Here is a 26,906-nt window from a genome sequence, read left to right on the forward strand (position 1 = left end):
TGCAAATAAAAGAATACACAGCGATAGTCTAAGCTACATTGAACTAATACACACAATGAAAGGTGGGATCGTATTTGCTTTTTTCTGTATAGGACTCTCTGTCCCACCAATCTAAATCGATTTACATCCGGGTCAAGGCATTAGACAGGCGTCTTTTTGACTTAAGGTTATCTTATCGAAAATTGATTAAGCTTGTCAGATTAAATTGCACGTGCAACATAGATCAAGCAAAATATATTTTCATTATTGTCCATGTCCTGAATAATAAATTACGCATAATATGGAGAAGGTATTGATAAAGTAAGTGGGTAGATATCTCGTAACAAATTACTGGATATAATTTCTCTGTACGAACACACAATGTCGTATATCGACACTTGATAGACTTACATCAACCTGGGGGGGGGGGGGGGCAACATGATTTGTGGGCCCTAAAACATGTCTCTAGTAGGCTCGATGAATTACAAAACGTTCTTCTCTTCGACTGTAACCATCCTGACCGTTGAAGGCTCTCGGAATTTTGTCTAAGCTGCTCTACCCTGTTTGCTACCTGGCTGGGTGGGTGGGTGAATTTTGGACTCAGACCAAAGTGGATTTGATGATTCATGACATCCTAAGATAATGGATATGGACACTGCCAACTGAAGATAAATTATCCCGTTCTATTTTAAATAAAGACATTTTTTTCATAGTTTTCACATTTTCTTAGGCATTTTTAATAAATAATACCCGCTGTTTCTTCCTAATAAAAGAGCTAACACGTCGGACGGGATAGGCGGGACATCAACAATAATGAAGACAACCTAGTGTTGGCAAGCAGCAATGTCTTTATACGAGTGTCCTGTGTCCTGTGGCTTGGGCGCTAGTTGATGTAGGGTCCGGGTGTGTGTAAATATTATGATAATTTCTTGGTAATAATGAAATGTCGATTCAGCGGAAGAAGAATGGACTGTTTCCCTTGTCAGTTTGGTTACTGGTAAATGTGTCCACAAATATTCATCTAACGTCTTACATTTAGATCTATCTAATCCACAAATATTCGTGTAACGTCTTACATTTAGATCTATCTAATCCACACATATTCACGTAACGTTTTACATTCAGATCTATCTAATCCACAAATATTCATTTAACGTCTTACATTTAGATCTATATAATCCACAAAAATTCATGTAACGTCTTAGATTCAGATCTATCTAATCCACAAATATTCATGAAAAGTCTTCCAATTAGATCTATATAATCTATAATAATTTTATCCTCAAAGGTGATTACCACCTGTGGTTTTTGTTCAAATACGTCTTTTTCTAAAGGTAGGTAGATGTTTTTAGTAATTTATTCCATATTTTGAGCCCAGTGCTACTGGTATCATATTTCTAGCTATAAAGTTTATTTGATAGCAACAAACGGTTTTCGCTCGTGCTGTTGTTGTGTTCTGAACATACTTCCTTGACGCCGTTAGTTTCATTACCACACCGATTTCAAGTACAAACGGTTATGCAATGTGTAATTATTGTTGACCTTCCACTTACACCCTACACTTGAAAGTACACACAACCTTTCTAAACAGTAGGACGTATTTGAGTATTTTGTCAGTAAAGCACAGTTGTTTCTTAGTGACAACTGTCAACTACTAGACCGGTTTCAGTATCTCATTTGCTTTAAAACATTCAATAGCGTTTCAACCGCCCAAGCATACTCACAACTGGGGCGGGGACGGGGGGGGGGGGGGCAAATTTCCAGTCAAACAGCTTATTTTTTATTGGAAGGGGGACCCAGACGTAAATTTTGTCGGGGAGAGGGGCTGATTTTCGTGTTAGGCCACTGAAAATACCGTATTATACAGCTGTAGCGTTATCTAAAAACAACAAGAATTTGATCATAAAACGGAGATTGGGCAAAGTGACAGACACGTGTTCCTCCTGGTTAATTTGTCTGTCAATGCAATACAGATTTTAATGCAATACAGATTTTATTGCAATACAGATTTTAATGAAATACAGATTTTAATGCAGTACAGATTTTAATGTACATGCGCATTCACTGGCACATAGCGACGGTCATTCTTAACTCGGTTAATAACGCTACTTACTACATTCCTTTTCTTAAATCGAGTTGTCTCAGTACACAATGCGTTATCTCTGAGTTAAGTTCTCTGGCTTACAAATCAATAATGAATACACTAATTACGGTAAGTTTTGTTGAACAGCATGGTTGCTTAATTTGCCTTGTCGGCATTATGGCATACAGACAGTTAACTACCAGGGAGACATCAACATTGCTTAGCTAACTTCTTAAAACATCACACATTTTCCATTCCAACCAGGTTTTATAACGTACATTTCATGTTTTAAATCAACTCCATTTTGATAAGTATATGCTAAACTTATTCCTAAATTGATGGGCACAAAATATCGAATATCATGCTGACGTGCAGCGAAACATACATACATACATACATACAGTAGCGTTGCTAGGGTTGGTGTCACCCAGTGCGGTAACTCAAGGTGTCACCCCATGAACCTCCTTTCTGTACAGAAATTCAAAAATTGTATAGACAGTCATTTTAGTGTCACCCCCTCTGATAGTGACATCCGGTGCGGTCCGCACCACCCCACCCCCCAGTGACGCCAATGCATACATACATATATACATGCATACATACATACACGCGTGCATATACGTACATGTTACTAAGGTTTTAAGCGGTCAGGAACGAACGTGGGCATGCCAGAGATGTGGCGGCGTATTATTAAATTTTTACCCCGTTGAATACTGTTCCCGCCGGGTCTGCTTTTAACGTTGGAAGAAGACCCAGGGTCAGTTCTTAATGTGGAATTTTGATTTTCACAGTCGTTGAAAACTGATCTCAGCGTTGAATTTTGATTTTCACAGTCGTTGAAAACTGATCTCAGCGTTGAATTTTGATCTGATTTCCGGGTAATTTTTTAACGAATATTGTTTTGAGTTCCACACACATGGGTTTATGAATCGTCAAAAAGGAAATGCACACTATCATACTATCATACTAAGTATGTGTAAGATCAACAAGAGAAATGCAGTACATGTAGTGATGAAATTATGGATATAGTTATCTTCCTTATTTGAAATGGATATAATGTAATTTAGTTTGTACTTTGCCCGCTGCATTCCATCAAACATATCAGAAGTACAGAGTTTTCTAGGCATGATAACGATTTATCCCAAATTGTTCAACGATCAATGAGCCTCTTCGAGCCTTAACCAAACAAAATCAACCATGGGAATGGACTGAAAAACACGATAAAGCGTTTGAAAAAGTCAAACAGGATTTAACAAATAACGCAATAATAGCGTATTTCGATCCTAATGAGTAAACGCAATTAATTGTAGATGCAACTACGCTCTGTCCAGGCACATTATTAATTCAAATGGAAAGGTTATTACCTACGCCAGTAGAACACTTTCAGATGTGGAAAAGTGGTATTCACAGACAGAACGTGAAGCAATAGTCTGGAGTTGTGAGCACTTCCATCTGTTCCTGTTTGGTCATATATTTAAGCCAAACAGTGACCATAAGCCCCCGGAAATCATTTTCAACAATCCAAAAATAACGACCCTCTGAAAGATTTAAGAAATGGCGATTGGAACTGAATGCGGTAAACATTCTGAAGTTGCAGAAGTTTATGTTTAGTTCATATATGTTAATGTTGTAGGCATCATAGCACGAATTGTTTTTCCATAGACCTCAATGCTAATGTTTTATGAAATAAATATATAAATGTACTTTCTATCCTACCTCAGCATGTGCGTCAGACACTGTCATAGAGAACAATGTTAGATTGTAAATTTGACAAGGACAGAACCAGGTACACTGCATTTAAGAGAAAAAACTCTGCATGAACTAAACAGGGTTACGAGTTGCCAGTTACAATAGATGAATATTCAATGATGTGTATAACATTTTTTTAAAATCATAAAAAATACAAAATACGATGTAGATATGAATTCACACAATCTCACATGTTGCTAAGAGACTCAATATTGTTAAGCCTGACAGAAACTACAACTCTTACATAATGCACCAATTATAGCCAGTTATGTTGTTTATTTATGAATACAATGTTCCCTACACCTTAAGCTCTGCTCACCTGAGAAGTATGTTAGAGTGGGGGTTAAGGACCACTTTTTGTGGTGGGGTTACTCAGTTGCAGAAAAAGTTTGGGGGGTTTGCCACTTTTTCGTGGATATCACTCACTCGCCTTTGTTTGTTATGAAACAGTACACTTTGATCTTAGTGCGATGAATTCGACTATGAGATCACTATGAAACCAATTTTCATCCTTGAACTTTCCAAGAACCTTTGTATTGTCTGCACAGTAAAACGGGTTATCCTTCGGATAATCACTGAGGTCAAAGTATTCTCGGTATCCGCCATGAGCAAACAAGCTCGATATCCGTACATCGAGTACAGCGTCTCCAACGTAAATGAGCACTTGAGAAAGATCGAGTACAGCGTCTCCAACGTAAATGAGCACTTGAGAAAGATCGAGTACAGCGTCTCCAACGTAAATGAGCACTTGAGAAAGATCGAGTACAGCGTCTCCAACGTAAATGGGTTTATCCAGCTTAAGCTCCATCTCGACTAACTCTTCGTCAAAGATTTTTATGTTCATGAAGGCATCCGATGAAAAAAGTTTATCATATCGTCTCACGTCGTTAACGATTTCAATTTTTCGGCCTTTTTATTGTTTTTGTTTTCGATGGTCTTTCCGAAAACGCTCTTGTTCATCAGTTTGATGAAATCTTTGTCGAAGTCCGTGTTAACTTTGGTTCGTTGCGATGTATTGACGTCAGTGTAACTTTTCATCCACGGAGCCTGATTAAACTTGAGTGCACAATGAAGGACGTGCTCAGAAAATTTGTCGAGCAACGGGCGGTGTTACGTTAAAAAGACATCGAGGATAAAGTGGATCAGCAGGTGTTTCAGCGTGATGTTGCCCAGGAGTTTCTCAAACCCGTCACAGAGGCATTACCCAAAAAGCAGGAAATCGGTGCTGCTCAACAAACCAAGTTCCTGGAAGAACTGACGGCTGTCGAGGAACAGCGAGAGGGTCAGAGCAAGGCCGCGCGAGACACGCTGACTAGAGTCTGCAAACTGATCAAGCTAAAGAGATAGAAGAGTATCTCAAAACGACCGGAGTCCGGTCACAACGTATTTGGAAAAGCTTAATAAAGATCAAACGCTTGATGGAAAATATTTTTATCCCAGGAGATTCACCGTCTGCGTCGATTTCATAACCTGATCCAAATCCATCCTGATCTTAAGTCATATGGCAGCACTATACTCAGACTTCGCGATGATGTCAATCGCACTCTCAGCGCTCTCTGCATCAAAACCACAAGTAGAGACAAACCCACGGTGACGATTCCATTTCGACCACACGAAGCGTGTTTGGAGTCATATTACCCAATCAAGTCACCGCCTTCACCTACACTCATTAAATTTTTTTATCGACATATGGGCTTATCCATGCCGACATCACGCAGGCCTGTGGGTCTGTCTGAAAGAAAATAACACTATACACGTGAGTCAGCAGCACGTTGTGAACCTACACAGACTGTGGGTCTGTGTTCTCGTGATTCCATCACTAGGGAACTCAAAAGATTTTACAGGATTTTGAGAAGAAGGTGAACGCATTGACTCTATCTCCTGCGGAAGTTGGTAACAGGTTATGGATTAAAAAGATTATGGTGAGACAGTGGCCAACTGTTGTAAGACAGTGCGATTTTATCACTGTGCGATTTTTTTTATATCGCTGGTGTGGCTTTATCACACTGCCATTAGTACACAAAAAAGTATTCGAGATTTACTCCCAATTACTTGAGGATGAACGATGATACTCCCGTCGACGATTCCACAGAACTTTGTACAGCCTGGCTAGCTATCTGTAGAAAACAACACTTTGTACAGCCTGGCTAACTATCTGTAGGAAACAACACTTTGTACAGCCTGGCTATATAGCTGTAGGAAACAGTACTTTGTACAGCCCGCCTATCTATATGTAGGAAACAGTACGTTGTACAGCCTGGCTATCTATCTGTAGGAAGCAGAACTTTGTCCAGCCTGGCTATCGATCTGTAGGAAACAGAACTTTGTACAGCCTGTCTATCGATCTGTAGGAAATATACTTTGTACAGCCTGGCTATCTATCTGTAGGAATAAATAAAATATACTTTGTACAGCCTGGCTATCTATCTTTAGGAAACAATATTTTGTACAGCCAGGCTATCTATCTGTAGGAACCATTAATTCGTACAGCCTTGCTATCTATCTGTAGGTAACATAACTTTGTACAGCCTGCTACATATCTGTAGGAAACATTACTTTGTACAGCTTGGCTATCTATCTGTAGGAATCAATAATATGTACAGCCTGGCTATCTGCCTGTAAGAAACATAACTTTGTACAGCCTGCTATATATATGTAGGAAACAGTACTTTGTACAGCCTGGCTATCTATAAGTAGGTTACAATGTGTACAGCCTAGCTATCTATGTGTAGCAAACCATACTTTGTACAGCCAGGCTATCTATCTGTAGGAAACAATGCTTTGTAGAGCCTGGATATCTATATGTAGGAAACAACACTTTGTACAGCCTGGCTATCTATCTGTAGGAAGCAATATTTTGTACAGCCGGGCTATCTGTAGGAAACAGAACTTTGTACAGCCTGGCTATTTTTGGACGATCGGTCTGTAGGAAACAGGATCTTGTACAACCCATATTAAACGGCCAAACATTTACGATTAAATAATGTATCCCTTTTCTCTTCTCTGACATTCCTTTTGTTCCCTTAGAATAAAAACAATGAGAGAGAGAGAGAGAGAGCACTTAGTACAGCTTGTAACTACATGATATACATGAAGAATATTTTTACAGAGATATTCTGATATTTTCATAAAACATGGAATCATTATTATTACTGCGTATTTAATATTTTTTGAATTAATTCATAATCTTTTTTCCCTGCTAAAGGCGATATTCTCATGAATATTTGAACTTTTAGCCTCACCGAACACGTCCCAGGTCAAAAGGTGTATGTATGTGACAAGATGGCCGCTATCGCTTAACCGGCTTGAAGCAGCTGTTCCGTTTTTTAGTGCCGTTTTAATGATATTTGTGCTTGTTGCCTGCTTTCATCTTCGTTATTGTGTTCATTATGTATTGGCTGTTAAATTCGTATGTGTTTCTTCATCTCCTTGTTTTGGAAACGAGAATAATTAGACTTTTTATCAGCTGCCTTGCTCAACTGTTTTTGAACAAACCGCCATCACGTGATACTCGCCAGTCAACCCGTTTATGCTACGATGGACCCTCATTAATTGCTTTAAATGTTCACTCCTTGGCTCTCCACACTACACTGTGCTCTAGACTAAACGAACTGGGACTACATTCATTATTACATAAATGTAAACAGAAGCGAAAAAAGAAACGTTGTTTCAAAGCTGGCCGGCGTAGAAAAGGAAGAAGAATTCCAGTTATCTCCCTTATTTCGGCACAACCATTTAAAAACATTTCGACCGTTAATTTAGATAACCTAATTCAAATCCCAATTAATTCGTCAACCTTTGTGTCAACTATCCAATAAATACCTCTGCGCATTGCATTATTCAACGCCCAGTCAGTAGGACCGCCTGAAAAGCGCACAGAAATAGTTAATTTTATCAACGACCAAAATGTTGACATATTTTTCGTGACAGAAACATGGCTAAAAACATCAGGCGATGAGCCCAAGTGTGGGGATCTACCACCCACTGGCTACTCCATCAAGTCGTTCCCCCGTAATTCTCGCGGAGGTGGAATTGCTGTCATCCCAAAAAACTCCATGATAAAACATCTTAACTATACCACAACATTCATTTTCGACCATACATCGTTTGAACTAGTCCAAACCACACTCACACTGGAGCAAAGGTCAGTCCATTTTTTCTGCATATACCGCCCTCCTCCTAGTAGAACAAACAAGCTGGCTGACTCTCTCTTTTTGGAACAGTTTCCGAATCTCCTGGACTATGGAAATTCGATAGGTGGCAACCTGATTATTCTTGGAGATTTCAACTTTCACTTTGACTGTCCTGGAAACCCAAACACATCAAAACTCCTAGATTCCATTAATGTTTTCAACCTCAAACAGTCAGTAAACCAACCCACCCATAAACATGGTCACATTTTACACTGGATTCTTCATAGACCTGATAATAACATTCTATGGTCCTCCCTGGTATCCCATGAACTTGCATCAGATCACCTCTGCATTATATGCCATCTTGATGTATTAGTCCCTAACCCTCCACCTTTATCCGCTACTAAGAGAAACCTCGGTATGATAAATAGAACCAAATTAACGCATGACATCCAAGCAAACCTAACAACTTGCTTACCTCCTACAGCAGAACAACTCAGTAACTGCCTGCGTTCATTGCTCGACAAACATGCCCCAGCTACCAAGTGCAGAGTATCAATTCAAAAGTTTTCTCCGTGGTATAGCAGTGTTAAGGACCAGCTTCGCACTGCTAAAAGAGACCGCCGTAAAGCTGAGAGGCTTTGGCTTTCCACCAGACTCACTATTCATAAGCAAATCTATGAAGACGCTAAGAAGAATGTCACAGATATAGTCCATGCAGCGAAATCAGCCCACTACACTACTAAGATCATGGAAAGTTCCAGTTGCAAAGAGGTCTTCGAGATTACTAACAAGCTAATGTCAAGGAACAAATCTACACCACTTCCAACTACCTTCTCTCCAGTTGACCTTCTGGACATATTTGCAAATTTCTTCCGTGACAAAGTACAAACCATTAGAGATAAACTTGACACCACAATTTCAACTGACTCGTTGTCACCATACAGTTGGAATACAGAATTTGGGCAGCAACCATTGGCAGCATTTGAACCTGTCTCTATGGATTTTGTACATACAATCCTGATGAAGAGTGCACCAAAGTCATGTGAACTTGATCCAATTCCAACATCACTGCTGCTTGAATGCTTAGATCCAGTATTGTCTTCACTAACTGATGTTATTAATACCTCTCTCTCATCCGGGGAATTCCCATCATTTTTCAAAACTGCCATTGTAAAACCTCTGCTAAAGAAACCAACACTAGACCATAACGAGTTAAAGAACTACCACCCAGTTTCTAATCTCCCATTCATATAAAAAAAACCTTAGAAAAGGTTGTTCTATCCCAGCTTGTATCTCATCTGAATTCAAACAGTCTTTTTAGTAATGTACAATCTGCACATTGCCCTTGCCACAGTACTGAAACTACTCTTCTAAAAGTAGTTAATGACATTCTCTCTGCTTTGGACAGCTGAAAGATTACAGTCCTCACCCTCCTTGATTTGTCTGCAGCATTTGACACAATAGACCATGATATATTACTTCACCGTCTCCAGCATGTATTTGGCATTCATGATACAGCCTTACTGTGGTTCAGGTCCTACTTGGTCAACAGGACACAAATTGTGTCTGCAAATGGAATACACTCCAGCCCAGTTGATCTATGTTGTGGTATTCCATGGGGGTCTGTTCTTGGACGTGTTCTCTTCATTCTATATACTCAGCTGCTCTCAAGTGTCATAGATCATCATCCAGTGTCTCACCAACTGTACGCTGATGACACCCAAATATACAAATCTAGCCACCCAACTGAAATTGATGCTACCATCCAAGGTGTAGAGAGGTGCATTTCTGATGTGAAATCATGGATGACTTGTAACAAGCTGCAGATGAATGATGATAAAACTGAGGCCATTCTGATCACAACACAAAGACTTTCTCATTCACATCCTTTACCTCAAACAATAAATATCAGCAACACCAACATTAATTCACACAATCAGTACGAAACCTAGGTGTTACTCTGGACAATACTGACACATTGCACCAACATGTCATGAACATATGCAAGGCTGCATATCTTGAGCTGAGACGCATCAGCTCAATTCGCAAATATCTTTCAGTTGATGCCACTAAAACACTTGTGCGTTCATTAGTACTTTCAAGACTGGACTATTGTAACTCAGTTCTGTCTGGTTCATCTCAATATCTACTCCAGAAACTTCAAAAAGTTCAAAACACAGCTGCTCGGATCATACTTAGAGTACCACGATCAGAGCACACCTCCCCGCTGCTCTGTACCCTACACTGGCTATCCATTCGATCCAGAATCAAACACAAAATGTGTTCTCTGTGCTACATTTCACTGTCGGACTCTAGTCCAACATACCTATCTGACCTCACCCATGTGTACACACCAGCAAGATACTTACGTTCCTCTTCTGACAATCGTATACTCATTATTCCCACTATGAAAATAAAGTCATATGGACAGCGTTCTTTTGCATACCAGGGTCCAGCAACGTGGAATGAATTGCCCACTGAACTTAGACACAAAGACACAGTGATCACATTCAAGAGGGCTCTCAAAGCTCACTTATTTCGACTGCAAGGACAAACTTAAAGACCTAATAATGTTTCCTACCTGAAAGATTCTCAGCATGTTTTTTCTTTACTTTTTATTTTTTTTAATGTTTTTCTAATTTCATGTTGTTTGTTTTTGTAATAATATTATTATGTTTCTTATCTTATAGGTGTTGTCTAATGTTGTAAAGCGCTTAGAGCTTCTAAAGATTAGGCGCTATACAAAGTCCCCATTATTATTATTATTATTATTATTATGTATGTAGGTAGGTATGACTGACTGACTGACTGACTTTCTTTATTTTCTCTTCAGAAGAGATTTAATTTTCATCCGACCAGATTTATACCGATCATAATCGCTGACATTCCGAAAATGTTGAACGTCTACTGGTGTGGCATACCCAGTCGAGTCATGGGTTAGATTTTCTTTGATTTTAGCGGTGAGCAAGCATCTAGTCCAAAGTTCAGGTCTATGTAGAAGGTTTGCAAAATAGCTATCGAAGTTTTTCTTTCTGACATTGAGTGCAAACACTGTATGAACTAAAAACCGGTATATTATGGTATAATATCACCGTACCCCAGGTATTGATCATTGTCGACTTAGACGCAGTTAATTTTTATTTCGTGTACACGGTACGATAATCTGAGAAAGTCGAGGTGGACGATTCGAATGTGTACCAGTTGGCTGGGATCTATGCATTCCAAGATGAGCTGGGTTTGTGAAAACGCTCCGTCCGTGAGCCTCTAGCCTGTTCTATTCGTGTATAAAATAGATCCTTCCTAGCGCATGCGCCAAGGAAATGATTAAGTGTATACTTCTGTCATCAATGTTCATTTATATGGTTATCGTAATAGTCTCACCCACCCTACTTCACCGCTACCCCAATAAAGTATAGCTTCTCTACCCCTCTACCCCAAGAATGCATTCGGAACAGCCTTGGCTATTTCTGCGAAACACAGTTATGCCTCGGATGTATGTCGGCGCTGCAATATACAGAAACATCAAAACATTTTGTTAGCCTGAAATTTCTTTTGTTTTAAAAACCGAGAAATCAAAAGAAAAAACCCTCAATCTATTGGACCACAACTCAGTTATTTCTACAACTGGAGCCGTGGGGGGGGGGGGGGCGGGGCGCGGCTTACAAGTTATTATGTACTTTTGAGAGAGTGACGTATGTATGGTGAAGTTGTTTGCATTTGAAACATGCACAGTGGAGATAATGTTGGCATACCTCTACTTTGATGTAATGTGGCTGACATTTCTTTGGATATTGTACTTATGGAAATTGTACATGATCTAAGCACACTGCTAACTGTAATGGCTTTTCCCTTGTGCTAAAAAAGTCAGCCTGAATTAGTATAAAGTATACTATCTTTAGCACCAATTAAAATAGGGAAATTTAATTTTCCCAACTAGACAATACCAGCTTCTGAAAGTGCAATGGATGAATTACCAAATATATAAAATGTAAAAAAACAATATCGGCTTTTAAAAAAAATTACAATTTACCTCTGAAGTCCAGGAAGTGAAAATGACCAAGTGGAGCTAGCAGATTTTTGAAAGGTGCACATCTGGAGCAAGGCCAAGTTGTATGCTCTATAACCTATATTACACCCATCAATCATACACTAAAATAAATGAAATTAAAGGTTCTTTGAATAATACCTAAGATCAGTGCCGGATTACCAAATAGGCAGAGTAGGCACCACCCTAGGGGACACGCGACAACGGATCAAAATAATATTGGTAAAACATATTAGGAGATAATTTGCGAGGGGGCCCCAAGATTTCGACTGCTTAAGGGCCTACACAGGGCTTAATCCGGCACTGCCTAAGATATACAAGGTCTTTTTTTAAATAGTCAGTATAACGAGTGAGGAAACCCGAGGAAATTCTTTTTCTTTAAAATTCTAATGCAAAATACCCTCCCTCAGTCTGCAGCGAACACAGAAGAAGCAACACGTAATAATGGAACGAGCGGCGGAGATACTAATCCCTAACCAGGCGTTGAGCGCAATCAAAGGACTTGGTCTAACGATAGCCTCCGGCTGGAGCTTAAGAGCACAACACAAAAGAACTACGCTCTTATTGATTTGGGAAGAAAAGGAGGAGAAAAAATTAGGCCTAGAACTCGACGTGGCGGTAAAAGAAAAAATGCAACAACAGCGGGAGCAAATTAAGCAGACCCAGTATGTTAGCAGCCCCACCACAACGAGATCAACAAACACAACTTGCCTGCAGCCGACAGTCCTGAATACAGAACCCACGCCGAAAAGTGTGGTACTGGAACAAAGGGCCCAGGAACCAAACTTAGCTGTAGGGCAAGTAATATCACGGATATCGGATATGTTAGCGGAGATTGGAAGAGGTAACGCTCCCTTTCCGATATCCCAGGCAATCGAACCTGAAAAGCAAACCACCACAATGGCCGACGTCCTAGCAGCTGATTTAGAAACAGCGACTTCAACTGAAGAAAGAGAACAAGTCTCAGCGGTTAAAGAGTGGGCAACGGAGGTAGCAGAAGAAAGAGAGGAGAATTTTGATCCCCTAGTCGAGAAGTACACTGAAATGGGGCTAGACCTGCCACTACATGACATCAAAATTGCAGGTCAGTTCATCAGAGCAGTACAATATGTCGCATTCCGGTTCCTGGACACTTTTCAGCCAAGACCATATCAATGGGCATTTGGGACCAGAGTCCTCCGTGTCCTCTCTGGATACCCCCTCAGCCAAGTGACAGAAGCTGCCTCTTACATCGCTACACATCATGGATACGCATTCCCTGATATCATCAAACAAGAAAAAAGGACTACGGAACAAATCGTGAGGGTGGACGAGCGGCGTGGCACCTTTCAGTATTAAAAAACAGCCCTTTTTAGGGCTCCAAAGATTGCCTATAATATTTGGCTTTCATTTTGACCCCCGAAAGCCTTTTAGGCGAAAACTCTGGCCCTGAAAAGATACAGATTGGCATGCTGTGAAATAACTTACGAAATGTGACACTAATGGAGATCACACAAATGTTATGGCTACTGCAAGCCAGATCAATTGGTTAAATGTTTTGAAAAAATAAAAGTACGCATAGTACACGAAAATTATATAACTCTACAATAGGTAAATTCACAACTCAGGAATATTTGATTCGGATGTGACTCTCACATGTTTGGCATTATGGTAGGGACTGCCCGATAGATAGGTAACTTGGCATGGATTTGATATAAATGAAAAATAAGGTTGCAGCCTCCGTAGTGGTAGGAGTCCATTTTGGTGCCTTGCTTTCGATTGCTTGTTTGGGAGGCATTGTCTTAATAGCCGTTAAACGCAAAAATCAAAAAGTACACAAACGTGTACAAACTAGCCAGTCGCACATACCAAATGGTGCACGCGACTTTAATCCAAAATATATCTATATAATGCAAAATACGAAACTGAAGAGCGCCACCTATCTCGTCAACACATGGCAGGCGCGATCGCACGAGGGAGACGAGATCTTAACATTACAATGTGGGATACAACAGTACGACCTATTTATTCATCACAGAATATCTTGTTACTGCAAGTTTTTCTTAAGCATGTGATCAAATATAAAGATATTAAAGGAATGTAATTTAAATATGTGAAAAGGTGCAATGTTGTAACTTTATCGTGCATAATATACCTCATAAAAAAAACAAACAAAACATGTAGTATCCTCTACCCAGTGACTGAGAACTCGACAATGTTAATCAAACCTCGGAAATAAAACTCACCATGGATAGGTCACCTTCTCTTGTAAAAATAGTCTTTTGTCAAATGATACAAGTTTTGGTTATTAATAGCACTCGTGTACAAACACGCATGCGCAGATTGTTTTCACATCAAATATGGAAAAGACTGTAGAAGCATCTGTGTTTCCACGGTGACCAAATTTGAGGAAAATCCGAAAATGAGATATTTCTTGTGAGAACAGCAACACTATGGTTAATATTTGTGTGGAATTTGGACATACATGTATTTTGATTTCACATTTTGTCATATTGGTCTAATAAAATATATAGTACATACGTTTTAAAATAATTATTTATTTCAGTGTAAAATTTTGCACAAAAAAAAACCCCAACAAAAATAACCACACAAAAAAAAAAAAAAAAAAAAGCTACAAAATCTCCATTCATCTCTAAGGAATAAAATATATATATTTACACATAAAGAGATATTCAGGCTTGTATAGTGAATACATTCATTATTATTCAAAAGCTTTAGTGTAGTTGCTAGTACGAGGTATCACATAAAAATTAAAATTTGAATGCAAGGAAAATAAGAAATTCAACATGCAGCTATGGAAGGAAATGCCGTTATGGATAAATATTCGTCATATTTGACCTTTGCTCGTCGAGAAGGGAATTATCCGGTGTACGAGGCGTAAAGTATTCATCTCTCTTTGAAACCGGATTGTGAAAAAGACATGGACATTATAAAAGAAAGCCTAAAATCTACGTTGACATATTGAAAGTTGTTTGTATAATATAATTTTATTTCATAATCCTATTGCTTATACTGTACAATTTACATCATGTTGAGTCAAGTTGTGAGGATTTAGCACAAAGAATGTAATCCCTCTTGACTTCTAGACCGGAGTTTTCATTTTCCATCGTGCTTAAGCACATAGTTACTTGTTGTACCTGGATATCGACAAGCGAATCACGACGCTATTAGTTGCCAATAACGTGATTCGGCTAAGGTGAACCGTTCGGTGTGTATGGGCTCTCAAACAGTGAGATCGAGCGGGTCGGTCAAATGGCATGTTTTAGTTCTGTTCATAATGGAGGTTCTTCTCACATTCCATGACATTTTTGTATCAATACACCGGTATATTTTGTATTAAATTCATATAGGAAAGAATAGTAGGGAAGGAGGTAAATCAGTCATGGCGGCAGAACTCGAAATAGGTGATTCTCGGGTGGAGTTCATGGCGGACTATACCATGAAGACCATGAAATTGAAGCCGGACAAGTGGATGAAGATGTACGGTGTGGATGAAACTCGACAGATGTTTATGGACTTTTTTGAGAAACCAGAAATAAACACGTTGATAATTTGCAGCAACCCTGCAGGTGGCCTGACTACCCAGTTTACATGGCCTTCCAACCCTAAGGGTAAAACAGTTTATTTCGTGAAGAAGTCCAAAGATCCGATCCAAAAGGACACAAATCTGAGGAATATCCTCTTGTACGGCGACCTTTCTTACTCCCCTCTCGACCAACTCTCAGCATTCGTCGACGAGGTAAGAGAGCTTCATAGTCGCCAAAGTAAAATATTGTTAAGAATGTATTACTTTCTGTTTTCGTTGAGTTACATCAACAGCTAACTGCAGTTAATTTACACAATAAATTTAGTTTGATTTATTGCTTTTAAATTTGAATCCTCAAATCAGAAAACAGAAATTTGTATTAAAAGTTTAAAGTTTTATAAAGCAGTTTAAACGAAACAAGTGTCTCATTTAGTCTATCCAAGCTTTTATTAAGGCTTCTATAAAGAGGCAATATTGCGATTAATCGTGGGTGTGGATGGATGGACGGACACGCACACAAATGCCAAATCGTGGTTGTGGACGGATGGACAGACACGCACACAAATGCCAAATTGTGGTTGTGGACGGATGGACGGACACGCACACAAATGTCAAATCATGGGTGTGGACGGATGGACGGACACGCACACAAATGTCAAATCATGGATGTGGACGGACGGACACGCACACCAATGTCAAATCATGTAGGCGTGGACGGACGGACGGACACGCACACAAATGCCAAAGTGATTGCTATATGGAGGTTCCGTCAAAACGGGATCGACAACAAAAGAAAACAGTACTTATACAGATATCATCTCCACAATGTAATTGGTTCCATATAGATCAGCGTTTATAATAATAATAATAATAATAATGATAATAATAATAATAATAATAATTAATGAGTTGATAGCCTTAGCTAATAGATTATCTGCTGTTTATATTTTTTTTTACAACATTCTGGAAGTGAAATAGCAATTCAGTCCTGAACCTGAAGCAACAATTACATGAAACGTCAGTTTATAAAACGATTAATATGACCGATTGCATATAACCAGGATCAGTGAAAACACAACAAAGTATACCTTATTTGTCTGAAGTAGGTTGTACCTGTCCGTCTTACATGACAGTGTCTTAGATAACGGAACATAGTGGAAGGTAGATTTGAAACTTAACGATCTGGTAGACTGAAGCGTTATTCCTAATGTTTTGTAAGTGGAAGGTAGATTTGAAACTTAACGATCAGGTAGACTGAAGCGTTATTTATAATGTTTTGTAACTGTAAGATGAAGCTAAATTATTTCGAGTCTTCAAATTACTACTTTCTATTTAGTATATTAATTATCTGGCATGTATTTGGGTCTTCAGACTTGTATTTTCTATTTAGTATATTAATTATTTGGCACGTACTTGAGTCTTCAGACTTGTATTTTCTATTTAGTATATTTATTATTTGGCACGTAATTTAGTCTTCAGACTTGTATTTTCTATTTGGTATTTGAATCATTTAAAATCCAATAACAGTGGCAGATTTTTCTAGAATTCTCTCTAAAAAAAGAAGAGCCTACAGTGATTGATTATGCTTAATGTGTTATTAATATTTATGTATTGAAATATACTGTTGCTTGTAAGGATACCCACCCACCCCACACCCACTCGCTCGCTGAACCTTTTACATGTTTGCGTTTCCATGTCTTTGGTAATTACTAACCTCTTCGAGAGAAAAGACTGTTATTCTGTTTTAAGACAATTCGTAATTTATGGTCATGTCACATTAACGGAGGATACGTAAACCGCATTTAGCATACTTTTTAGTGTACTGTCCGATACTTTTAGTGTACTGTCCCATCCTTTTGTATCCTCTCCGATCCTTTTAATGAACTATTCGATCCTTGTAGCGTCATCTTCGATCCCTTTAGTGTAATGTCTGATCCTGTTAGTGTTGTGTCCTAGCCTTTTAGTCCTGTCCGATCCTTTTAGCGTCAACTTCGATCTCTTTAGCGTACTTTCCGATCCTTGTAGCGTCATCTTCGATTTCTTTAGCGTACTGTCCGATCCTTTTAGTCCTGTCCGACCCTTTTAGCGTCAACTTCAATCTCTTTTTGTACTGTCCGATCCTTTTAGTCCTGTCCGATCCTTTTAGCGGAAGCATATACTTTTATTTTATTATTATTATTATTATTATTATTATTATAGCCAATAACAATTATGAAAAGCAACAGTAAGTGCATTGAAGCTCAGAGTATTACACACTGTATTAGTAATAGCCTTAGATTATGATTTTACTTTGTTATCTATGTTGAATTAAAAACAAAACTCCCATTATAAGCTAGTCTGAAGATCTTGTCACGCAAGCGCATCTCATGATGGGGTCTCAGAAAAGTTGAGCTAAAACCAGATTTGCGTACCACGATGGGATCTCAGAGGAGTTCGTCTAAAACCAGACTCGGATTGGAGTTACGAAATCCTCGGTTCATCCGATAACTCGGTGTTACCTCACCTGACATGCGCAATCAGCCAGTCATCTTGAACACAGAATACAGTATATACTGTAGGGTGTGATATAGTGCATGTGTGTACGAGACACCGCCGTTTAATGTTTGATTTAAGCATATAAAAGTCTGATGATCAATATCAAGATAAATGCTAACTGCGCTTTTATTGATTTATGTGAGAGCTATCCATTTACATTGTGCAGACGAATTGAAGAGGTTGTTGGATGATGATAAACCCCTCGATGTGTATAGCATTTTATACTGTCAGTAAATTATAAACCCCTCGATGTGTATAGCATTTTATGTCAGTAAATTATAAACCCCTCGATGTGTATAGCATTTTTTACTGTCTGTAAATTATAAACCCCTCGATGTGTATAGCAGTTTATACTGTCTGTAAATTATAAAAGCTCTTTCGTTAAATGGGCCCTTAACATTGTCTTTTGATTATTATTTGGCTCGTATAGATCACACAGCAGTGAACATTTTACTTGAATTTAATTCATGAGACCTTAGAAACAGAAATAAATTTTGTAATATACAAATCAACATGTGCATTTTAAGCCAAGTAATAAGGGTACGGAAACATACCTAAGACACTAAACTTCACATTTGTCGAGTCTTGATTGGAGGAAGCTAACATTTATATATATATATATATATACATTTTGTATGTATTATTACGTTATTGTCCTCACCTGTAAACACGATTAGAGTAAGCTAATATTTGTATACACTTTGTATATATTATTACGTTATTTGTTCTCACCTGTAAACCTTTTATTATTGGTTTCTTTGATTACCGTTAGGCCGTCTTAAATTGATAGGGTCTTGAGTACAAAACATAGGCAGATGCAATACATCGCCCAACTAACCAGCATTCAAGTCGAAACATCGCCCATCGGGAGTATTGTTGCCTGAAGATATTTATTTTGTGCTATATTGCTCTTTGAGAATGAGTAATCTATTTGCCCATATTTATCAAAGATCGATTCCCAGTCCCAGCAAGTTATTGTGCATATACCTTGTCCACATAAATGAAGCATCAAATTTACTATTGAAGACGTTCGCTATCGACAATTACCTCTTCATTTCCAATATCCGTCATTTATAACCTTTGTCGGAATGAATTTATACCGATGAACAGGTTATTGACATGTCCTCCTGCTTCTAACATTGAAATATTTTTATTTTCAGCATAAAATATGCTTTATTTTTTTTTCTTTTAAATAATCAACAAATAATTAAATTCGTGTCCGAATATTTTCTACCGACTATTAGCAGATTATTTTGCTTTTTAAAACAAATGCACGCATAAATGTCAGATGCAAAAACAATATAAACAGAAAATACATGTTTACAGCCAAGTCAAGATAGTATTTCTATAAAAATTTAAGGCACCGGAACCTGGCCATTTGGACAGCAGTACTATCATTATCATAGTCCAGCGCATTGTTTTTATATATAGATACGAAAAAACTCAAATAACAAAAAGTAAAAAGTTACGAAATGTATATAGCAACTTCACTTATTATGGGTTCCCTCTACATATAATATGAACTTGTAAGAGTGACTGGTGTAAGGTGATGTGGTTTGCATTTGCAACATGCACTGTGGAGAGAATGTTGGCATAACTCTATGTTACTTTTATGTTATGTGGTTGAAATTTATTTGGATATTGTATTTATAGATACTGTACATGATTTAACCACACAGCTAATCAAAATGACTTCTCGCATGTGCTCGAGAAAAATCAGCAAAGTACACTTTCTTTAGCAGTTTTTAAAATTGGGAACATGAATGAACAGGCAATACCGGAAATGTGAAAAAAAAAGTTATCGGCTCTTTTTTCTTGACGATTTACGTCTGAAATCCGGGGGCCCCGAGTGGCCGAGTGATCTAAAGCGTTCTCCGTTACGGATCACTGCCATCTCACCTCTGTCTGCGTTGGTTCGAGTCTAGGATTCGGCCAATGTGGGTATGTAAGAAAGCTTGCCAGTAGCTTCTCGTGGGTCGGTGGTTCTTCCCGGGGTTTTCCTGGGTTCTTCCTCCACCATTAATACTGGCCGCCATGCATAGCCTATCGTGTGCTGAAAAATGGCGTTAAACACCACAACAACAACGTCTGAAATCCAGAAGTGACAATAACCACGCGGAGCTAGCATTGTTTTGATAGATGCACACCTGAAATGAGAAAAAACTCTATACAATATAATCAGCATTACACCAATCAATCGTACTCCAAAACAAAGGGAATTGAAAGTTCTTTTAATATTACCTAGTTTATAGTCTTTTGTAAATAGCCGGAATAACTTTTGAGGAAAACCGGGGAACTTTTTTTTATTTAAAAACCTTCGCCCCCCCCCCCCGCCGCGAAAATTGCGAAACTGTAGAGCGTCACCTATATGTAAAAAATTATCAAATGATTTAATTTATTAATTTTACTTGTAAAATAATGTTGAATACGTAACCTTTTCCTGGGCTCAGCCGGTTGAGACATGCTCGTGGTTTCTGCCGATAAAATGATGACACTCGGTACACAATAAATGGTAACTATTGTCCGATTCATTTGACTGCTGATAGATATTTGATTCCCGCTCATATAACAGTAGCTTATATTTATACCCCCTCCCCCCAGTCTTAAAACTGTCACACGTATTCACGGACTAAGCACCGGTCTGGTGGGGGCATCCCAATCGCTGTTTAGTTTGCTTGGTACGTGTCATTCTAACGAAGACTGTACTTCTCAACTTGCTTGCTTAGGCGGCACTGTACTGTCCTGTACTACTGAGCAAACAGAGAAAGGAGGAGAGAAAAAAGAAGACGACTAAAAGAAGAAGAACAGAGAATGATAGAAGAATGCTGGTTTGACACAGATGAATATTTAGAATGAGAAAGAAAGAAAAAATTCAGTTAATTTTATATAAAAAATTTATTTAAAAAAATATAATATAGAAGAAAACAATTATAACAACACATACAAGATAGCAACCATTAACATGCAGGGCAGGAGGGCCTCCATATTTGGTCTGAAAAGATCAAACAGGAAGAGAGTACCCTCCACAAAAAAAAGTAGAAAAGAGTTTCGACCATGTATTCTAAAACCAGAAACTATATATTTTTACATAACCGATATTAACTTTAGCACTTTAAAATCCCCAAACTGAATCAGATTGTTATGAGAAATTTAAAGTAAATTTATCATATGACTTTAAATGCCTTATAATTATTATATTGTAATTATTTATAAAGCCCCTGCTATCTCCCACCAAAATGCTGAAGCACAATAGCACTACAATTAGTTTTCCATTGAGATCACGCAGCTATGATACAATGTGTTACAGACTACAATTAGTTTTCCACTGAGATCACGCAACTATGATACAATGTGTTACAGACTACAATTAGTTTTCCACTGAGATCACGCAGCTATGATACAATGTGTTACAGACTACAATTAGTTTTCCAATGAGATCACGCAGCTATGATACAGTGTGTTACGGTCAAGATAATACATTTAGCTGTTAATCAACACAGGAATTTAATAATATAATTAATTTCACCAAAATATGGTGTTTTATAACGTTGTCTTTTGGCATTTGGACAAACACGTCTGCTCTATGTTATCAGAAGTTGATAGTGTTGTGACAGACACTGTGTTTATGTAAAGTCACTATGCGAGATTGAAAAGCATGTTCTATATCGCATTTATTATTTAATAAAAATTATACTTACGTCCTGAACTCTGGTCTTTTCGATGTAACAAACGGGGTGTTACTATATATATATATATATATATATATATATATATATATATATATATATATATATATATATATATATATATATATATATATATATATATATATAGGTAGATAGATAGATAGATAGATATACATACATATACTTTGGTACAACAAAATAGCAACAACTATACGGAAATAAGTCTAGTTGAATAAATCAGAATAGAATAAATATTTGATATGCCAATACGCCCCCAATATAAAAGCGCCCCTCCCCTTGCAAACCAAGCAAAGATAATTCAAAGGAAAAACACTACAACTCCGTTTAATATGTCTTCGAAGTAGGAAAAAATGATCAAGAATGAATAAAGAGACATTGAAACGACTTAGATGTTCAATGAAAAGAAATACCAATGGGTACAAATTGGACTTTGGTAACAATCAAGATAGGTATGAAGTTTTCAATGACACTAAATTATATTTAAAGGTCATCTGTACAAAAGTGGACAATGTGGTTCTGTAAAAAAAAAATGCAACATGATTTGAAACAACAAACATGAGGACGAACAAACTGAGTGTAAAAATTATTTACCACGAACAATTCATCTCATAAACAGTAAAGAAAGATGAAATGAATATTGTGACAGAACCCCTCTTTAAAATACTTCAAAAAACACGAAATAAGTGATAGTGAGAATTTCGACAGAACTGACGTTGTTCATTGATTGTTAACATAGATATTGCGGTTAATACTTTGTTATATGATGTGGAATCAATTTTAAATACGCCAAAGAACGTAGTCAGATGTAATCAAAATGTATTTGTATAGATACAGTCCTCAGTTTGATAGATGTCAGGTGAAAATAGATACTTGGCAATTTGGAAATGAATTCGACCTATCAGTGTTTTTAATAAAACATAGTGGAACCATTTTACATCAGAGAGAGAGAGAGAGAGAGAGAGAGAGAGTTAACATATTATGAATAATTTCATGGTGACGATCCAAATAAATACAAAAAATGGAATGTGCCATTACGTCGGAATTAAAGATTGTTCAACGTCGGAATTAAAGATTGTTCAAGAATGGCATGAAGACAGTTAAACGGACATCACGGAAATAAACAGCGCTTAAAATGTCTTCATGTGGTTTCAGTAGAATGAGATACGTATTTACTCTATAGATACATGACCGAGTAATATTGTAGTGAAAGTGTTATTGCCGATCGTGCGCGTGTTTGAACTTGTCAAAGCTGCGCCGTCACGGCACTACTAAAAGCGAAATGAAGGACGGCGTCGGTATCAGCAATTTTCAAGAGCTGGCCGCGGTCGAAATGGTTAATACCACATTCGAACTGAAAGACAAGCATGAAGAATGCGTCACGAATTATCTGGCCAAACAAATCATCTGGTCGACGATGTGTTAGATATGGAAAAAAGATCCACCCAAAAATAATTTTAAAACATAATAAATCAAGTTAACAAATAGTCTGCAACTGACTATGTTATACTTGCGCACTACCAATAATGTGCAGTTTAGTTTGGTAAATATTTATCGCTGAAATTAATCACTGCGACGATGTATAGGACATTTTGATCTGATATTTCAGCGTGTTAAAATTGTCTATCTCGGCCATGGCGATAATTAATTCATCCGCGCTAATGGTTTGTATTAGTTTTCGCATAAAGCGTGAATTCGTGCTGATATTTACTTTATCCGCAGACGGGTACGGCACCAGAAATGATCGAATATAGCATTGATTGCAGTGACGATGGTTGCTTCGGTAGCTATCCCGTTGACACCAAGTCCAATCGTGGCTGCTGCGGCTATACTATAGGCGGCTGAAATAATACCATTGGCGTTTGTGTCTTTGCCGCATGAATATGAGGCGCCGTAGCGGACAAAAACTGGTCCAATCAGAATGTTGCCGTTGAAATTTGAATGTCATATGTCCAGAATTCCAATTTCACGTGTTTTATCAAAAATGCTTGTGCTTAAAGTCCCATTTTCTAGGTCGAGATTTTAGATTGTATCTGTTGAATTAAACAGTAGTGGTTGAAAGTTATATTTTCTATGTCGAGGTGTTAGATTGTGTCGTTTGAATTACACGGCGGTAGATGAAATTTTAATGTCACAGGTCAAGAATTCCTAATTTACGTATTGGGTCAAAAGAGTTTATGTTGAAAATTCGATGTCCAATGTCGAGTATTGATATTGAATCTTCTGAATTACACGGCGGTTGTTGACATTTTAATGTCATATGTCTAGAGTTTCAAATTAACATGTTGAATTACATTGATTGTGCTGAAAGTTCATTTTCGTATGTTGAGTTTTTAGATTGTATCTGTTGAATTACACAGCGGTGGTTGGACGTTTTATTGTGCTTGTCACAATTGCTGTTTTCATATGGTGAAATGATGTGTTGTTGTTTAAAAGTAACATTACACAATGTCCACTTTAACAATTCAAAATAATATCGAGAATTAAGATGCTTCAATCGTGTATTCAGTTATGAGGCGTCATTACATTTCATGCATTTAAAGTTTGAAAGTTACCATTCACAGGTCGAGAATTACTATGAATTTCTTCGCAAGAGGTCGCTCTCGTGAATGGACCGCGTTATTTTTTTTAAAAAAGGAGGTTGCTTCTCGTTGCTGTGAAATTCAACAGATTAAATCTAAATACTCGCCATATGAAAAGGAACTTCATCACAAACAGTTACATTCAATGTGTGAATTTGGGATTCTCGACATATGATATTGAAATTTCAACCACCGCTGTGCAATTCAAAATATGCACTGTAAAACGTCAACATAGAAAATAGAACTTTAAACCGCCACTGTATAATTCAACATATACAATCTGAAATCTCGATCTAGAAAAATGGAACTTTAAGGACATGCAATTTGATCGAACACATGATTTTGGATTTCTCGACATACGTCATTAAAAAATTTCAACTTCAAATTTCTCATTGGACCAGCTTTTATCCGCTACGGCGCCTCATAGCAGGAAGGCGCGTATGTTAATTTTGATTCGTGGCACAAGTGCTGGACGCGAGCTCGATGTTGAGAAAAAATAATATATAAGATGATAGAGAGGGTCCTATGTCAGAACGGGTCATGGGGGTAATCTAAGGTATTTTTGTCACTCTGTATGATTTTGTCCTTTAGGTTATTAGTTTTCTCAACATCAAGCTCGCGTCGAGCAGCCGTGTTTCATCACAGCATCGCGAATCTGATCATATCTTAACTCAGTAAGATTTTTTGGGTCAGCGTCATTAAATTTAGCTAAAACGACCTAATTCGTTTGAAATACTTCGTGTGACACGAACTAGGTACTTTAGCTACATTTACTGACTCGGACCGGAAACGTTACCGAGTTACAGATTAGATAACATTCGCGATGTTGTATAGAACAAAACGTGGTTATGCTTTGTCAACGTGACTGTTCCAAATATAACTACCTGCGAGAGATCCGGCACCTTTAATCCATCGATGTCTTTTCTCAGGGCTCAACAGCACCACAACTGAATGAATTAATTCAATATTTTTTGGCTGTATTCAGCTCGGTCTCCGCTGTGTCCAGGGTGTTTATACATTTTCGATTAGCTCGGTAGTAATCTCGGCTCGGGATTTTATGCCGTAGGTGTACTTAGGATGTGTTTTTTTTTTTTTGGTGTTTTTTTTTAAAAAATATACTACACAAAGTTGTCTACGTTGTTGAGATCGCGACGTGTTCGCCTAAATGCAATTAAGTGTTTGTCGTAATCGGGTTTGATTTTGTTGAACTGAGTTTCCAATACATTGTCGCCAAGTCCGATAAATCAGACCCTCAAATCTGTATTGATACTGATGTATGATTTGTACATTAATATCAACACAGATTATGGGGTCTGATTTATCATAGTCACCCACATCGGTGTGTTGTCTTACTGCGACGGTCTTGTCGTATATGTAATTTACTACCCCCAGCGTCACCGTCGTCAAAGTACTTTCGTGCCGCAGCGTTACCCACGTCAGCGTATCTTTCGTGGCAACGTCATCATTTCGCAGGAGTATAATTCTGTCGTTGTTTATGTTGAGTTCACCCGTCATTGTGTCATTTTATGTTGAGTTCACCCGTCATTGTGTCATTTAGGAACAATAAAGCTAGGTATCCAATGTTTAATGCAATACAATATAATTCCGAGGATGAAGTATAGAAATAATGAGCGTTTAATCATTTAATTATTTTTAAAAAAACGAAGTGTCAGCATTTCACAGCGGGTCCCTCGGTGGCCGAGTAGTCTAAAGCGCTCAGAGTTACACTGGCATCCATATAGTGATTATCGTATGCTTAAAAAGGGCATAAAACCCCAACAACAGCATCGGCTTCATACGGAGAAGGTCCAATGACTGGCCAATGCTTCACTCAAGTTTGAAGTCTTGGCGCTTGACTTTAAATTACATAAGACGGAAAAGTAGTTTGGAAAAATGAATGCATTTGATAATATAAAGATTTGTGGATTTTCCAGCATATATGCTCAGCGAATAAGTTTTATACATCTGGTATAGAGAACTTAATTTATAATGAATCAGCCAGTTAAGATGCTGAAGATAAATGTGGAGTTCCTTGTCAGATTTTGTTTTGAACTCGAGGAAACGTAGATCACTTGTATTTCCAATAAATAAATAAAAAACAGGATCGCCAACATCCGATGATGAATTTGTTAAAATGGAAACCGGGTATAGTGGGCTGTGATAATTGTTTGAAATACAGTTTAGTTCAAAATACCATGATAGTTATTTGCATTGTCACGGGTTCACCATTCTGACTTGTTTAGTTTAGATTTAAACAAGTCGGAAGTTAAGTTTAGTTGAACTGAAGTGCACAGTCTGTTTCCGATTTATGAATCGGAGCCTGTTATAGAAACTTTATCATGCGACCAGTAGAGATGGCAAAAGAAGTCATGCCACTAGTAAGGATGGCAATATAAGTCATACCACTAGTAAGGATGGCAATAGACATAATGCCACTAGTAAGAATGACAATAAAATATATGCCACTAATTAAGATGACAATAGAAGTCATGCCACTATTAAGGGTGGTAATATGTCGGGGTTTATCTTGAATGATGATTATGCCAGCATTTAAGGATGACAATATA

General features: G+C 37.8%; 1 protein-coding gene across 1 annotated transcript in view; it reads left to right on the forward strand.

The window, feature by feature from the left end:
- Positions 1 to 15,214: 15,214 nt before the first annotated feature.
- The window catches only part of LOC149806256 (dynein beta chain, ciliary-like), a 185,028-nt gene continuing 173,336 nt past the window's right edge, over positions 15,215 to 26,906 (forward strand). The window contains exon 1 of the mRNA XM_089951202.1: positions 15,215 to 15,731. Within this exon, the coding sequence (XP_089807328.1) occupies positions 15,375 to 15,731 (357 nt within the window). The 5' untranslated portion in view covers positions 15,215 to 15,374. The remainder of the gene's footprint in view (positions 15,732 to 26,906) is intronic.

The sequence above is a fragment of the Sinohyriopsis cumingii genome, chromosome 2 (assembly GCF_028554795.1).
Source record: "Sinohyriopsis cumingii isolate HCF-2022 chromosome 2, ASM2855479v2, whole genome shotgun sequence".
In the NCBI taxonomy this organism is placed as follows: Eukaryota; Metazoa; Mollusca; class Bivalvia; order Unionida; family Unionidae; genus Sinohyriopsis; species Sinohyriopsis cumingii.